General features: G+C 35.9%; 1 protein-coding gene across 7 annotated transcripts in view; it reads left to right on the top strand.

Annotated features, from left to right (window-relative positions):
• ICE2 (interactor of little elongation complex ELL subunit 2) overlaps positions 1-17,083 on the top strand; it is a 65,459-nt gene extending 48,376 nt beyond the window's left edge. For 6 of the 7 annotated variants that reach the window (XM_047737886.1, XM_047737884.1, XM_047737883.1 and 3 more), the window contains 4 exons: positions 7,162-7,246; positions 8,568-8,618; positions 11,754-12,012; positions 15,980-17,083. In XM_047737886.1, the coding sequence (XP_047593842.1) occupies positions 7,162-7,246; positions 8,568-8,618; positions 11,754-12,012; positions 15,980-16,102 (518 nt within the window). In that variant the 3' untranslated portion in view covers positions 16,103-17,083. Of the gene's footprint in view, positions 1-1,885; positions 2,013-7,161; positions 7,247-8,567; positions 8,619-11,753; positions 12,013-15,979 lie in introns of those variants that run through there. The other variant, XM_047737889.1, reaches the window with a different exon arrangement.
• Positions 17,084-18,249: the final 1,166 nt, after the last annotated feature.

The raw sequence follows: 18,249 nt of genomic DNA, 5'->3' as shown, positions 1-18,249 counted from the left end.
AGTAAGTCTTAGCCATGAGTATACCTGTATGCTGAATCCTTGAGCTCTTTTAGAGAATCACAAAATCCAGGGACCCCTTGTTACACAAGGTCTCTTAGGTGTTCAGTTTGTTGATAGATCCTGAAATGAATTTCATTCATTCATTCCATATGAATGCTCCCCCCAAAGAGTCATGCTATACATCATCCTTAGATCTGTTAAGTATGATTTTGTTGCCAAAAATGAAAGATGCCACGATTTTAAACAAACAAACAAACAAAAAACTTGTACATCTATGTATTTTACAAACTTGGAATCAGTTTAGGAAAAACTTCCTTTTTAAAATCTTACAGAAAGGGGCACCTGGGTGGCTCAGTCGTTAACCATCTGCCTTCCACTCCAGTCATGATCCTGGGGTCCTGGAATCAAGCCCTGCCTCAGGCTCCCTGCTCAGGAGGAAGCCTGCTTCTCCTTCTCCCACTCTCCTTGCTTGTGTTCCCTATCTGCCTTTCTCTCCAAATAAATAAATAAAATCTTAAAAAAAAAAAAATCTTCCAGAGAGCCTCAGGGATAGGAGTCTAGCCCCTGTCTTCAGGGGCTTTAACCAGAAAAACTGGTTAGCATCAGGGAAGATGGCCTTCTACTAGTAGAATTTAGAGAAAAACCTTTGTGTTATTGGTATTTGATACCAAAAACAATCCTGTCATTCTAGTAAGCCCAGCAATGAGGCATTTATTGTATGTGGATCCTTGTATCATTGTATTTTTTTTAGCTGTAGCAGCCGCTAAAATGTGTTGCAAAATGAATTAAACTTTGAATCCATCCTTCAAAGAGTTGTATCACACAGTTTTAAACCCAGATTTCTCAAAACAAAAAGCGTAGGTAACCATACATTGTATATTTTTTCATTTTTCAAAAAAATTTGGTCTGTGTTAAGTGCTATTAATGAACAGTTTTTAATGTGTGTAGACTGCTGCTATAAGCAATAGAGAAAAGTAAAGTTGAGAACAAGTAAGTAACTTATTCATAGATACAGAGTTTATCAGTTGGCAGGACCAGAATTGAGTCACAGTTTTTAAGTGTCAGTAATTTTGCCATAAAACTAAAAAGGTCTAGAGAAGAATTGAGGGAGGGGCGGGGAGGTGTTAGATGTAACACAAGGGAAGCATTTTGTGTGACAGTAGTAATCAGTGTAAATTAAAACAAATGACTTTACTGTTTAGAAATCAGATTCTTAAAGTCTTGACCACAAACATTCCGAGTGGTATGTTCTCTTTCCCATGCACTCATTCACCATAGTCCCTCCTCAACTGTGGCCTGTTTTCCTCTCAACCAGTGCTAGGCACTCTTGTATTTAACTTGAGCATTTTGTTGTCATTTTTGCCTGTCCAGACTATGATCCCAAGATTTAAAGGAAATGTAAAATAATTTCTCCTCAAAAATCAAATTTGAGGGTCAATATGTTAGATCCTTTAAACAGTGAGGATAGTTTATCTGCATGATTGAGCAATTCAGATAAAACATGTCTTAGAAGATACTGATAGATCTCAGTTGGTTTCTTTAACTGAGGAGCCCATTGGTTTGTAGGACATAAGTTCAGTAATTCTCAAACATTGTAGTTCATCAGAATCACTTACAAGGCTTGTTAAAGTAGAGAGTGCTGGCCCTGACCCTACAGTGTCTGATTCAGTAGGTCTATATCAGGACCCAAGATTTAGCATTTCTGGCATGTTCTCAGGTGCTGCTGATGCTGCAGTCTAGGGACTGCATCTTGAGAACCACTTTTGTAGTTCATAGTTTGTTTTTCAAGTAGAATAAATGTACTTTTTTTGTTGTTAATGTTTGTCTGTTTCACTTTACTATGAACATGTTCTCTTCCCCTCAATTGTACTCTTTTTATCCTCAGGTCCCATAAAAACATTAAGAAATACTCCTAAAGAAAATTCCCAAAGTGGAGCACCTGGGTGGCTCAGTTGTTAAGCTGCTGCCTTCAGCTCAGGTCATGATCCTAGGGTCCTGGGATTGAGCCCTGCATCAGGCTCCCTGCTCAGTGGGAAGCCTGCTTCTCCCGCTGCCTCTGCCTGCTGCTTCCCCTACTTGTGTGCGTGCACGTTCTCTTTCTCTGTCAAATAAATAAAGTCTTTAAAAATAAAAAAGAAAGAAAGAAAAGAAAATTCCCAAAGGAATCTTATCGCAACTTCTTTATCTGCCTTCTAATCCTTTAATATATATCAGTTCTATATAGTTGACATAAGACCAGCCTTGCTTTTGCACAGTTCTGAGTTGCAGTTACTACAGAGTACTATGACTAATTTCATAAAGTATGGACTTCACAGCTGACTCTTCAGTCCACATATCACTACATAAATAACAGATGGACATCATGACCAGTCATGTCCCATTTTCCAAACTCTGTCAGTGGTCACCTGTTACTGAGTTCATAAACAAAAAACAAAGTGTATATTTGTGTTCCGTCCCTGTCTCCCACTGATAAAACTCGTGTAATTTTATAAAAGTGGATAATCAAAGAGTTGGCACACAGTGATTAAAGCACAGCAAAGAAATAAAAAGTGATACTGCAGGAAGTAAAATTCGAATTGAACATAAATGAAGTTATGGGAAAAACAGCTGACAGTAGGAACGTTGATGTTGTTGATGTTCAAGAGACTCTAGATATGCTGCCACAGGAATTTAGTGAAGGCAAACTTAGGGACATAAATGAGGAAAGTGGTTGTTATGTAAAGGATGAAAAAGTGATACCTGCATAAGATTTTACATGAAAAGAACTCTTAGAGATATTTCCTGACATTTAAAGCCCAAAGGAGGTGCTCCTGGGTGGCTCAGTCGGTTAAACATCTGCCTTTGGTTCAGGTCATGATCTCGGGGTCCTAGGATCCAGTGCATCTGAGCTGAGCAGGAGAGCCTGCTTCTCCCACTCTCTGCTGCTCCCCCTGCCTGTGCTCGCTCTCTCGCTCTCTCTCTCTCTCTCTCTGTCAAATAAATAAATAAATAAATAAAATCTTTAAAGAATAATAATAAAGCACAAAGGATATAATGTTGGAAGCTGATCCCAACTTAGAAAGGATTGTGACAGTCCATGGCATAGAAAGGATGCTTGCTTCCTATCATAAGTTGTTCCAGAAGAAGGTGACAACCCATGTTCAAACTGCTCTTGATAAGTTTTTTTTTTAAGTCTGATAAGTTTTTTTATAAAGAAATAAAATACTTCAATTTTCAGTGTTTTTAGTGTTTTATAATATACTAAATAAATATTAGTTTTACTTTTTTTCATTTCCCTGTACATTTACAATTGTTGGAGAATTCATAATGTTTTGACAAAAAAATTTTTTTTTAAGATTTTATTTATTTATTTGACAGAGAGACAGTGAAAGAGGGAACACAAGCCACAAGCAGGGGGCTGGAGAGAAAGAGAGAGGCAGGCTTCCCACTGAGCAGGGAGCCCGATGCAGGGCTCGATCCCAGGACACTGGGATCATGACCTGAACTGAAGGCAGATGCTTAACAACTGAGCCACCCAGGCACTCCTGACAAAAAAATTTTTTCAGATTTATTTATCTATTTATTTTAGAGAAAGAGCATGGGGTATGCAGGGTGGCAGAGGAGAGAGAGTCTTAAGCAGACTCCTGAGTGCAGAGCCCAACAGGGACTCTATCTCACAATCCCGAGATCAAGATCAGGACCTGAGCGGAAACCAATAGTTGGAGGCTTAACTAATTGCACCTTTCAGCTGCCCCAACCAAAAAAATGTTTTTAAGATTGATTGATTGATTGATTGATTGATTTGAGAGAGAGAGTACACACGCGTGTGCACAAGTTGGGGGAGTAGCAGAGGGAAAAGGAGAGAGAAAATCTCAATGAGACTCCCCACTGAGTGCATAGCCTGATATGGGGCTTGATCTCCTGAACCATGAGATCATGACCTGAGCTGAAATCACGAGTCAGACACTTAACTCACTGAGCCACCCAGGTGTCCCTTGACAAAAAATTTTAAAGGTTATGGAACAATTGTAATTTTTCACATTGATCATTAAAATTGCTTGCATGGTTTCAGCTTGTATGATTATTTTTATCATCCCATACTGCATGCAAAGCAAGAACTACCTGTTGATATGTATATATGTGTGTATTATGATTGGATACATGTATATAAAGCTTTTAATTGTATTATATAAAGGCTTTATTTGTACTCTGTAAAGCAGTTTCTCAACCTGACACACAAAAAATACTTGGATAGCACACTGATATGCAAAAGACATTGCTCATGGCTGAAGGGCAGTGGCCGGGAAACTTTCCATCCCAAACTTTCTCAGCTGCCCAAGGGCCGGGGAGATAAATATCTCAACACACATATGAGTCATCTAAGGCCCCCAGGTGAAAATGCTCCAATATTGAGAGAATTGTTTACTCCTTGAGGAAGTAGGCCTTATAGAACTTAGTATGGCATTCTCTACGTAGTTATTTTTGGCTGACCATATTTGACATATACCATAATACATATTTTTTATTGAGATTTCTTTAAAAAGCTAAGACTTGTTAATCTCCTCAAAGGCATATTTAGTAAATGTCTAAATATGTTTTATTGTATTTAATATTCCCTTTCTACAGTTATTAAAGCATTAAAATATGTCTTTGTTATTAGAAATGTCACTGTATAATGAGTGTTAGAAATGTAGAGGTGAAACTAAAACTTGGCATAGGAAATAACAAGTAGGCATGGGAAAAATAGATTTGTTGTTTTAAAGAAAAGCATCTTGTAAAAATGTTTCTAATTCTTTTTATGGGATAAAAGCCAACGAAAGGGGGCTTTAAATGAAAATGAGATATTATGTGCATTTTTGTTGTCCCAGTGATTAGCATCAGCTTCACAGGTAATGTGTTTTGATAACTAAATATTGCAAGTTCAAAAATAAAAACAAAAAATGGTATTATTTCAGCATTGATAAGTGTTATACTCTTGTCATACTAATTGATGTTTTTAAGTCTGTTTTTTGTATTGACTTGATTATATAACATTTAATGTAGGGCTGTCTTTTATATCATTCTTCCTCAGTATATTTCAAGGCCCAAGTGTCCTGTCTTAACCTATGTTGCTGTAGTACATACACATTACTTTTTAAAATGGAAGTGTCAACCTTTGCTACTTTGTTTCTTGGAATTCTAGAATTATGTCATATTTGTAAGGAAGTAAGACTTTAAGCACTTTTTTTTTTTTTTAAGATTTTATTTATTTATTTGACAGAGATCACAAGTAGGCAGAGAGGCAGGCAGAGAGAGGAAGGGAAGCTGGCTCCCTGCTGAGCAGAGAGCCAGATGTGGGGCTCGATCCCAGGACCCTGGGATCATGACCTGAGCCGAAGGCAGAGGCTTTAACCCACTGAGCCACCCAGGCGCCCCAAGCACTTTTTTTTTTAAACCGTGTGGAATCTTGTGTTCTTTAATTAAAAGCTGGATTTTCTTTTTGAGCTTTATTGTGGTATAATTAACAGATCAAATTTTAAGATATTTAAAGTGTACATCATGATGATTTGATAGACATATACATTGTGAAATGATTCCTCCCATCCAGGTAATTAATACCTCCATCCCCACACATTTATATTTTTCCTTTTTTTTCAATGAGAACATTTACATTCTCGCTTGGCAAATTTCAGTCATACAATATAGTGTTATCTTCTGTAGTCACCATATTATACATTAGAATCTCAGACTCTTGTATGGCTGAAAGCTTGTACCCTTTTACCACCTCTCTCTATTCCTTCCTCCCCTAGCCTTTGGGAACCACTTTTCTACTCTATTTCTATGAGTTTGACTTTTATTTTTAGATTCCACGTGTCAGTGATAGCATATAATATTTTCTTTATCTGTCTTATTTCATTTAGCATAATGCCCTTAAGTCTTTGTTGTTATAAAAAGCAGAATTTCCTTCTTTCTTTTGGCTGAGTAATATTCTATTGTATATATACACCACATCTTCTTTATACATTCCTCTGTTGTTAGACACTTAGGTTGTTTCCATATCTTGGTTATTTTAAATAATTAAGCGTGATTTTTATAATCTAATTTTTATCTTAACCGGGTGTGGGAATGCCTGGGTAGCTCAGTTGGCTAAGCAGCTGACTCTTGATTAAGCTCAGGTCATGATCTTGGGGTCCTGGGATTGAGCCCTGTGTCAGGCTTCCCTCTCAGCAGGGAGTCTGCTTCAGGTTTCTTTCCCTCCCTCTGCCCCTCCCCCTGCTCATGCGAGCTCTCCCTCTCCCTCTCTCTCTCCCTAAAATAAATAAATAAATCTTTAAAAAAAAGAACCAAGTGTGTCTTAGGTATATGTAGAGCATACCCATACTATAAATTGGACTGTCCATTTTTGTCGATAATAAGTACACATTTCTCTAAAAATGTCATCTCTATGAAAATGCAATTTAAACTAATAGGAAACAGATACACCAGTATTTTAACAGTTCTTTAATTCGGCTCTTACAGATTATTTTTTGGTGTGCACGTGTGTAAACTTTTCCATATTCAGCAAATATTTTGGAACTAATACTTTTGTGTCATTTTAAAATACAGTTTTGGGGGCGCCTGGGTGGCTCAGTGGGTTAAGCCGCTGCCTTCGGCTCAGGTCATGATCTCAGGGTCCTGGGATCGAGGCCCGCATCGGGCTCTCTGCTCAGCAGGGAGCCTGCTTCCCTCTCTCTCTCTCTCTCTCTGCCTGCCTCTCCGTCTACTTGTGATCTCTCTCTGTCAAATAAATAAATAAAATCTTTAAAAAAAAAAAATACAGTTTTGGGGCAGCTGGGTGGCTCAGTCGGTTGAGCATCTGACTGTTGGTAATCACCTAGGTCATGATCTCCAGGTTGTAAGATTGAGCTGTGTCTCAGGGTCTGCGCTTAGCACAAAATCTGCTTGAAATTCTCTCTCTCCTTTTCCCTCTGCCCCCACCCCCACTTTCTCTCTCTCTAAAATAAATAAAATCTTTTAGAAAAATAAGTAAAATACAACTTTACTTAATAAACTTAATAAAATGTATAATTTTCCTCTTTTTAGAATGTAAAATTCCTTTGAGGTTGTTACAATTTTGTAAAAACATCTTTAAGAAGACTGTATAACCTTTTCTTCCCCCCAAATACTGCAATTGTTCTTTTTAAGTTTGATATTTTATTTTAGGGCATATCGATGCATTTACTTCAAAACTTTTTCTGTTAGAAGAAATTACCTCAGAAGAATTAAAAGAAAAACTTTCAGCACTCAAGTAAGAAAGTTTACTTTGTGGTGGGATTTTTAAAATTTGCTGATGTAATCACTAATTTTTGTTTATTTCTAAATATTTGTTAAGTTTAAATCATTTATTTTCTCAAGACTTTTAATCCTTTTATACACTGAGGCTTCCTCTAGCCCAGTTTGTGATCCATCTATATTAATCATGTCCCTTTTCAAATTAAATCAAATTCCAGTGATAACCATTCTTTCTACTTCAGACAAAGGAGGCTAGAGCAAGAGTAGTAGCCCACCATCTGGGAGGTGCATGGGAGCACTCCTTTGCAGGGATGGGAAAGAAAAGGACAGTGATATAGACTCTTAGCTCTAAGGATTGTATACCATCATTTAGACATCCTAACTTTAAAAGTTTCCCTTGTGCCACATGTTACTATACATCATACTGAAATGAGTTTCTTGGGCTCTGGACTCCAAATACCTAAATACAAAGGAAAATAACATACAAACATTATCTAATTTATAACTGACAGCTTTCTGTGAAAGTACTGGTGGGAGTATTATCCCTATTTTATGTGTGGGGAAAACTGGGACTTAAAGTGACTTGCTCCAGAGCACACAGCAGAGCTAGAGTGGCTAGTAGTAAGTTTGATTCATGATTAGAACGAGCAGTTATCCTTAGACTGCTTGCATAGTTCCAGCTTTGGGGCTTGATGCAATTTTTGAAGGTCTCAGGTTCAAGCTTGAATTCTCTGCTTGTTCTTAAAATGTCCACTTCTATTATAAGGACTGCCTCCTTTGAAGAGTAAGTTTTTCTTTATATGAATTAAAAAAGCTTTTCTGTGCATTACTCACTGCCTGTCCCACCTTTCTCAGTGAAACCCATTTTTAAATAAATTGTAGGGGGAATGAATTTCGGGTAGAATAGATACTAAAGAAATATATTTCATTTCCCTTTAACTATCCTGCCACTAGTCAGTGGCTTCTCTGGTATCACACATTTAAAATACCTCTTTTTCTTTGGAAGCTAATTCACCACCATCTCTAAAAGGCAAACTCTTCCACAGATTAGTTCTGCTAAAGACTTCTTGAACATTTTTTAAAAGTTTATAATTTGAATATAAAATAGTGATCTCTTTACAACTGCTCTGATTTACACAGACCAAGTACTTTATGATATTGAAGAGAAATCAGGAAGTGGCAAAAATTAAGTAAACAATAATTTAATCAAATGATTTTGGTATTCTGTTTTCTATTTCATTTTTTTTTGTTAGGGTATTTCTTTTCCTGAGGAGCTATAATTGTTAAGAATAATTTTTTTGTTATTTAATTTTACAAGAATTTCTTCTGTTTAATAGGATTTCAAGTTTATTTAACATCCTCCAACACATTCTGAAGAAATTGAGTAGGTAAGTTTTTTTGGACCTTCTGCATTGATATATGTGATTTCTTGGGTGAAAATTCATAGAAAATTTGAATATATGTTATTAGGGGTCGTAGAATGTAACCCAGAAATGCAAGATTTATTCTCTTTTGACAAGGTTGAAATTGTGAAGATATAAATAAGAAGATAATAAGGTAGTATCTGACTTGCTTGCAATTAAACATTTTTTCTGTAAGCCTCTGTTGTATTGGTTTCCAATTGGCATTGTAACAAATTACCACAAACTTAACGGGCCTAAAACAGCACAGACTTATTCTTTTTCAGTTTTGGAGGTCAGAAATCCGAAATCATTTTCACTAGACTAAATTTGTGTTAGCAGGGCTGATTATTTTTGGAGACTGTAAGGGAGCAGTCATTTCCTTGTCCTGATTTTCACCTTTTAGTGGCTAACCTGTATCTCTTGACTTGTGGCCTCTCTCCATCTTCAAAGCATATTACTCAAATTTCTGCTTCCTTTATCATATTGTACCTTAATCACATTTGGAAAGCCATTAAACATTCAAAAGTTCTGGAGATTAGGATGTGGATATCCTGGGGGCCATTATGGAGCCTAGCATAGATATATTGTTTACATTTTCAGGATAAGAAAGCAACATAGAGCTAGTGTTCAAAATCATTAAGTCCATGAGAAATCTTAGAATATGGATTCTCCATCTGGTGATTTATCAGACTGTTTTATTTTTTTTTAAAGATTTTATTTATTTATTTGACAGAGAGATCACAAGTAGGCAGAGAGGCAGGCAGAGGAGGAGGGGGAAGCAGGCTCCCCGCTGAGCAGAGAGCCGGACAGGGGGCTCGATCCCAGGATCCTGAGATCATGACCGGAGCTGAAGGCAGAGGCTTTAACCCACTGAGCCACCCAGGCGCCTGTTTTGTTTTATTTATTTATTTATTTATTTATTTATTTTTAAGATTTTATTTATTTACAGGCGCCTGTTTTATTATGTGAACTTTTGTACTCCTTCTGTTATACCCTTACTAAAAGAAAAACTAAAAAACAATTCAAGAGTCTGAAATAAATGTGAAAAATCTCAAAGTTCTAACTCTCCTACCTGTGATGCAACTAGATGTTCGTTTCCTTCTTTATAAAATGATGGTGTTGAGTTCATTGATTCCCTAGGTACTTTTCAGTTCAGTGATTCTGTGGCAGAAATTCTATTTTGTATATCATGTTCTTCATGTGGAGCACAGTACTTATACTTGAAATTTGTTAAATGCTTTTTGAGATCTTATTATCAATATCTTAGTTTGTGTGTTCATTTTCTACTGCAACGATAGCAAATTACTATAAAATTGTTGTTTTAAAACAACCCAAATTTATTATCTTTCAATTCTGTAAGTGTAATATGTCTCCTGGGTTGAAAGCAATGTGTCAGTGGGACTGAATTTTTTTTTTTTTTCTGTAGGCTCTGGGTATGGTCTCTTTTCTTGACTTCTGTAAAGTTTATAGGCCATCTGCATTCCGTGGCTTGTGGCACTCTTCCTTTTTCAAAGTTTCAGAAGCACTTTGAATCCTCACATCACTCACATTGTTCTAACTCCTTTCATAGTTTTATCTCCCCTCTGCTTCCCTCTTCTACATTGAGGGACTCTCATGATTATAGTGGGCCCACTGAGATAATCCAGGAAAATCTTACCATTTTAAAATCAGCAGGTTAGGAATTCCATTTTAACCCCTTTGCCATATAATGTAACATATTTACAGGTTCTAGGGTTTAGTATCCAGGCATCTTTGGAAGGTCATTATTCTGCCCACCATAGTTAGTATCCATCCATGTACTTTGCACTATAATGGCACTTCTAAAATACTCTTCCTTGAAGTTTCTCCTTCTCCATGAATTCTCTGTAAACCAGAGCTTTCTTCATTTTTAGTAAAGGTAGTTAAAATATGATTTTCATCAATAAAAGCTCAATCTTTGAAATGTTTTTTATTCCTACTACCAAATTCATTATTACTCATTTCCTTATATGAAAATATGAAAGTGGTTTTTCCAAAAAGAAAGTTCTCCAGAATGTAACAGTAATTCTCTGAACTTCTTTTGTGTACACCTATTACTTTTCTGCTTAAAAAAAAAATTAATGGAAATGTCACTTACCAGGCTTGTAGGCAGATGGGTATAACTGAAGTGTGATTCATCTTTACTTTAAATGATATGGGAAAGAACTGAGGTTTTTCTCGGCACCTTTGAGCTAGAGGAATGTAAAATCCCATGAAAGCACAAAATATTAATCCTGTCCTTTTAGCTCTTTATGTTGATACACTGAATTCCTTAAACCTTTGTAAGGAGAAAAGGAAAAGGTAGATATGATATTTGACAGAAGTGATTATTATAACAGTAGAGGATCATGATTAAGGGTATGGCCTGTAGATTGAACTACCTGAGTTTATAGCTAAGCCCTACACTTAGAAATTTGGGCAAATTGTTTAGTATCTCTAATTTCTATTCACCTGTAATATGGGGTGAATTATTAATATTATGCCTTGAAGATTTGTTGTAGAGGATTTAATAATAAAATGGATATAAAGCAGTATGATAGTAAGGTCGTGATAACCATTCAGTACCTATCAGCTGCTATTGTTATTATTATTCTCATAGGACCTTGTATTGTGATCCATTTTTTTCTTCTACTTCATTTTAAGCTAAGTGTAGTGAATGTGCCACATTCCCTTTTATATCTCTTAATCTCTGTGTTACTGGATACAAAGCAAGAGCTATGTTTGTTGAATGGATTAAAATGGTCTGTATAGGAATATGTGTAGGTACACTCATGAGATGCTTTTCAGTATACGTTGTGTGTGGATCAGAGAATTAACAGACTATTTGTTTCCCATAAATTACTGACTACTTAGAAATTGACTGAGATAATAGTAAAAAAAGTAATTATGTATCCTGAACTTTTAAATTAAAATCAGTTGCACAAAAATCATGAAAATTGTTAAAAATAAGACTTCTTAAATCTCGTTTGCTCATAAAATATTTTTAGAGGTGGCATTCCATTCCCATAATTGTTTTTGATTTTGCTAATAGATCATGATAAGAAAATACTGTTGAAACTGACACCATGAGCCAGTGAGTTGAAATTTCTTTATATGATTTAGCTTGCAGGAGGGTTCCTACTTGCTGTCTCATGCAGCGGAAGATTCTTCGCTCCTGATCTACAAGACCTCTGATGGAAAAGTTACTAGGACAGCCTACAATTTGCATAAAACACATTGCAGCCTTCCTGGTGTGCCTTCCAGTCTCTCAGTTCCCTGGGTCCCTTTAGATCCCAGTCTATTATTACCATATCATATCCATCATGGAAGAATACCTTGTACTTTTCCGCCTAAATCACTAGGTCCTACACCACAACAAAAGGTAAGATCTTTTTTGCAGTTCAATGTTCCATTAGATTGTTAATTATTCATCTGTGTCATTGACAATATAATATTTCAACTTCATATCCACTTTAATCACATCATCACCTAAAAACTGTATCCATAAGAAGGGTGGATAAAGTTGTATGCTTTACTGGATCCAGTCATTGTCGGTGGAAGTTTCTGTTTTTGTAATGTTTATAAGTCAACTAAAGAAAATTCTATTAGCTTCCCCAGTGGGAGCATGAGTAATACATCCACAGAGTTGAATTCCTGTGTTCTTGGGAAGAGCAAAGTAATATTTTTTTGTGATTCTTATTTATGTGTACTGTTTCATTTCATTAAATATTTGAGGCAATTTGCAGAAGAATACTTACCATAAAATTATGATGATACAATTAAAAATTGATAAGTAGGATATAGAAAAGTTGAAAAGTAAGTGTTAGTAATTAGTGAATGCAGTACCTTATTAAATGTACAATAAACTGTTAAGGACTAAATTGCTTGCTAAGTATTGTATAACTCAGTATTTATTGAGTTATAATTAACATTACTCTCTTTATTGAATCCTTCCCAGAAATACCAGTTGAATGGTTTTTCCCTGTCTGAAACTTTGTAAAGCCATGGCTAGAGATACTCTTCACCATGTCACTCATTCTTTATATCATGTAAGATAATTCCATTTGAGGTTTAGCTGTAAGAAAAGTTTTGTTCTATACAAATGAATCTGAGTGTTCAGGAAGTAAAAACTAAGTGTATTTTCCTTCTGGGCTGCCAAAAATCTTGGAGTCAAAATTATTGTCTGACTTCCATAATCTTCTCAATATGTGTGTCCCAGAACATCTGTCAGTCGTGTATCCTGTGGATATCTTTTGTTCTTTTTTTTCTTTCTGTGTTATATTAATCCATAAATGTTTTCAAGTCCTTTTAGAAATAGCTGGAATGCAAATATTGAGGACTTTTTAAATAATTTACCTTGAATGAAGTTGTTTACGTTTTTCAGTTCTTTAATGTTACTGTTTGGGAGGTTCTTTTTAGAAATGAGAACTCCTTGCACATTCTTAGCTAACTTTGGCCATTAGAATATATATGGTTAACTAGTTGCTACAAATGAAAGAGAGGATGAAGTTGTTAATATTTTAGACCATCTTATCTACTGTTCTGGTTGGTTATTTCCAATTTAAATTTCATTTGAGTAGTAATTATTATAACTTATTAAGGCAAAGTTTTTTTCACTAACTTAAATATAATAATTGAAAACTACTTTTGAAAGATTTATGTTCTTTCTAGGATAATGATTTCTTTTTAATTTAGAAATTCTGCAGGGCACCTGGGTGGCTCAGTTGGTTAAGTGTCTGCGTTTGGCTCAGGTCATGATCCCAGGGTCCTGGGATCGAGTCCTGCATTGGGCTCCCTGCTCAGCCGGAAGCCACTTCTTCCTCTACCAGCTGCTCCCCTTGCTTGTGCTTTCTTTCACTCTCTCTCTCTTAAATAAATAAAAATCTTTAAAAAAAATTTTTTTTTAAAGAAATTCTGGTTATGGTCTATTTCCTGTGACATATAATTCTGTATGAGGATGACTTAACTCCTTTTTGGTTTAATACTTTGATACAATGCCATATGTTCAGGGTTTGGCCACATAAATACGAAATCAAACAATTCAATTATATGTATGCCACTGAGCAGTTGCTGACTTGTATTTTTTAAGACACTTCACACTTTCAGTGACAGAGACAGATCCTTAGTGAAATTATCTAAGACCCAGCTGTTAGGTAGAGTAAATGGGTAGATAATTAATGTTTGGTTTGGTATGTTTTTAAGCCCTTGAAAGTTTTTGGTGATCTCTTACATACCTCCGTACAATCTAGCCCTACGTTTGGTGAGAATTACCCAACCTTCCTCCCTTACTTTCTCTTAGCTAGGCCATGGGCATGGGACTTTTTAGTCCAGTCAGGGTAAGCACAAGATAGGGTTTCTAGCCTTAGCAGCAGTAGGAAACGACTGAAGTTTCAGGAAACCTGAGCAAGTAGGACCCTATATGAAACAAAAATCATCCACATATTTCGTGGTGTCAAAACTCATATAACAGGGGCACCTGGGTGGCTCAGTCGTTAAGCACCTGTCTGCCTTTGGCTCAAGTCATGATCACAGGGTCCTGGGATCAAGCCCCACATCGGGCTCCCTGCTCAGCATGAAGCCTGGTTCTCCCTCTCCCACTCCTTCTGCTTGTGTTCCCTCTCTTGCTGTCTCTGTCTCTAAATAAAATCTTTTAAAAAAACAACTCATAAAACAAATGTATCTGCCTCTGATACAATCCTTTAGATCCTGTCCACTTGAACTCATTTCTCATCTTTGTGTAGTGCCTTAGGTACTAACCCTGAGAGACACCCTAATAGAGTCCGTGTCTGCCTCCTGCTGCAGGGAGAAGAGATTAATAGGAGAATCTCATTTGTTTCCTATGCTACTTTTGACTTCTTCCACTTCCAGTCCTTTTGCAAAGTCTCTGTGCCAGTCCCTTCTCTCCGTCTACAACTTCTATAATAAACATTCATTTTACACACACACACACAATCTTACAATGGAAGCTTCAAAATGCTTTCCTCAGAGATAAAATAGATACAATCAGGGTGGTCAGTGTAATCTTATGGTAGATACCAGCTGAGTGGGCAGTAGTGTAGATAATCTAAAAATCACAGCTTTTTTCTAATTAGTGTGTTAGAAAAGTTCATCAGATTCAGACACACTGGCACACTCAAATCCCAGCTGGACTTTTTCCTTTATGGTCACCTGATCGTAAACCAAAAAATGCCTCTGAAGAGATAACATATTAGGTTAGGGAAGCTGGAGTCTGATTCATTCTTAGTGAGCCAGTAGCCCGGTGGAGCAATGCTAATAATATGTCTGATATATTAGGAAATATGAAGGTTTTGGAGTAGCAATATCACCCATCACCATCAGGTCTGTAATTCAGTAGACAGGATGTAAAGAAACAAAGGGTGCAAGGTGGCCGGGGAAAATAGAGGCAGAAATGGACAGGTTCTGGGCAAATGGTTTTAGGCTGTACAGCTTTGGCCATTCTCTCCAAAGGCTGACTTTATCCATTACCCCTTTTAAAAAACTATCTGTTCTCAGTGGCCAAAGAGATGACAGAATTTCCAGATCTCATCTTCAGTAGGACTACAGTTAGCAAGGAATTGTATCCTAAGAATATGCCTTCCCATTTCTGTAGTCTGTGTGGGCTAGAAAGTGAGGGTGGGCACCTACTTGTGCTGAGGAGAAGTCGATATTAAGATAGAACCAGCACCCTAACAAACTTTCTTCCTCCCACTTCTCTTCCTTTTTTCCTCTGTAGCCTCCTTCCAGTTTTTTCCTCCCCCTTTCTCTTTCTTTCTTGCAAGAATCTTCTCTTTTAGTCCCTCAACTTTTCCTTTTTACTTGAGTTATTTTCTCTTTTGCTTTCCTGTTTTTCACATTTATTTTCCCCCCTTTTTCCCTATAGACTCGTCTGTCTTACTCTTTGTCCCTTTCTCCAATTCTGTAATTTTTTTCTCCCTCTTTACCACCTCTGACCTGTTTCTTGTATTTCCTTTCTCTCCCTTTGTATTTTTCATTTCTTGCTTTCTCTTGCCTTTCAGTGTCATTATTGCAAACACATTGCTCAAAAGTACTGTCCTTCCATCATTTTCTAATTTAACATTTCGGCCTCTTCCAGATTTAACACAAAGAGTGGTTTTCCCCTGCTTCTATCTACGCTTACCTCTTCCTTCCCTGATTGCTGTTTGAAAGTTTAGTACCTTAAACTGTGTCAGATTAAAGCTTGTTTAGAAGAAGCCAGATAGCTAGAGATTAAAAACATATAAAGGACGAGTTGCAAGGTAATTAGTACATATATAAATAATACAGAGCAGAGTTAACTGTATATAAATATTTTGTAAACATGTTAAACCATTCTTTGCTTCATCTCTTAGGTTGGTGGAACAAGAATGCCTACACGCAGCCGCAGGAATCCAGTTTCCATGGAAACCAAAAGTCTGCCTATTCAGCAAGTTGAAAATGAAGGAGAAGCTCCAAATAAAAGAAAAATAACTTAAGGACTCTACCATAGAAAATGAAGAAAAACTAGTTGTAACAATGTTCAAATTAGAAAAGTTTGAGGGGAAATATGCCTAGAAGATCCGTGGACAAGATGAACATTTTTATTTTAGTGTCCTTGAAAGTTCTTAGAGTGCCTTGAAAAAATGGCTACGTGAAGGAATGTTTCAGCTAAAATGGAATGTTATACTTTTAACAGTTGATGTTTGAGGAGAATCTGGATATGTTTTAACATTATCATGGCAGGGAAACAGAGAAGAGAAATATTTTTATAGTAGACCTTTTCCAAAAACTGTAAATAGGAAAATAATTTGTTTTTTTTTTTCAAGAGGAATATTTATCATTGCGTGTTATGTTAATAATTTGAACTATATCACCAGTCTGTTGAGATTGGCTCAAAGAGTTGAATCTTGCCACTGTCAGGGTTAATTTAGAGCCAGTGTAAACCTTGCTTCTGACCCATTGTGACAGTTTTTATATACTATTTTAAAATGATTGTTGCAAGTTAATAAAGTTATCTTTAAAAACTTGATGAAATTCCATTGCAAAAGCCAAAAATTAAGATTAAAAATAAAAAATACATGCTTCTGAAAAGTCACAAGTTAACAGTTCCTTGTTGGTCAACTATCAATTTGTTTTTAAAAAGACAAACCTCCTGTGGTGTTGTAGGTTTGGGGATAGATCCCCTATCTCTTGGCACAAATTTCAACTGAGTGTTGAAATATGCTACTCAAAGCAGAGATGAGAGTGTTTTCCAGAAAAATCTCATTATTTCAACTGAAAAGGTTAATGTGTGATAAAAACATAAGTTATTTTTTCTCATCTATACTGATTAAATTTCCTAGGACCACATAGATCAATTTGGAAAAGTTGTTATCACCTGATGTTGCTGTAGCCAATTTGGACTTAAGAAGAAATGGACTTATTTAATTTGTGTCTCTCTGTCCTTTAATGTGGATTAAAAGTTTCAGAAATATGTGCATCATTTGTAAAATATAAATTTTGTTATCCAAAGTAGTAACTTCTTTGTTTTTGGAATTTTTTTTAAAAGATTTTATTTATTTATTTGACAGACAGCACAAGTAGGCAGAGTGGCAGGCAGAGGGAGAGGGAGAAGCAGGCTCCCCACTGAGCAGGGAGCCCGATATGGGACTCGATACCAGGACCCTGGGATCATGGCCTGAGCTGAAGGCAGCCGCTTAAATGACTGAGCCATCTAAGCACCCCATGTTTTTGGAATTTTTTAATGTGTTTTATATTAATATAATAAACTAGTCTAAGAAATCATCTCAACTATTACCACTAACAGTTGAATATTTTTATCTTCAACTACCAAGTTTTGTTTTCAATTATTTTAGTCCATTATAAAATATTTTTAAATTAATAATTATTAAAACTATTTTATATATTTTAATATATGATTTCCTCCTCATGCCAGTCCCCCTTTAAACATTGAACTTCTTTTTTATGGACGTGATTTTTTTTTTTAACTTTGTCCCATATTCCCATATCCCAGAAATATTTTAGTTGTGAATCATTTGGCAGTGAACCAAGGGAGAGGCAGGGTTTCCTTTGGAATTTGCTCTTTTAAAAAAGCTAGACAGTGATTTCTTCAGACTTCTGAATCCCAGAAAGACTTGGCTTTTGATTTTTTTAATACTACTTTTTATTTAGTAAAATGTATAGTGTTGCAAGTAATTATTTTGAAATTATCTTAGCCATACATTTCAGTAACCCTGATTTTATATATATATAAATCTAGTCTTAGTTTTTTACTTGTGCTTAATCAGGCCTCTTTTATAACATGTATTTGATCATGTCTGTGTTTTTTTTCTTGATTTTTAGTACAAGCATACCTCATTTTACTGCACTTTACTTTGTTTTACTTTGCAGATACTACATTTTTTACAAATTGAAAGTTTGTGGCAACCCTGTGTTAAGCAGAGTCAATGTTGGCAAGGGTGTGATGAACCTGGTCCACTTATACCTATGGTGAAGTTATACTTAGAAAATATTTAGTTCAATAAATGTTTGCATTTGTTTGACGTACAACCTAAAGTAGGTCCCCATTTTTACTCTCATAATCTTTTTTCACATATCACAGTATTTGCTTATTTGACTTACTATCTTTTTTCTTGACTATATT

Source organism: Lutra lutra, chromosome 7, assembly GCF_902655055.1.
Source record: "Lutra lutra chromosome 7, mLutLut1.2, whole genome shotgun sequence".
In the NCBI taxonomy this organism is placed as follows: Eukaryota; Metazoa; Chordata; class Mammalia; order Carnivora; family Mustelidae; genus Lutra; species Lutra lutra.
Note: the sequence above shows the minus strand (reverse complement) of the source record. Positions and strands in the feature narration are given on the sequence as shown.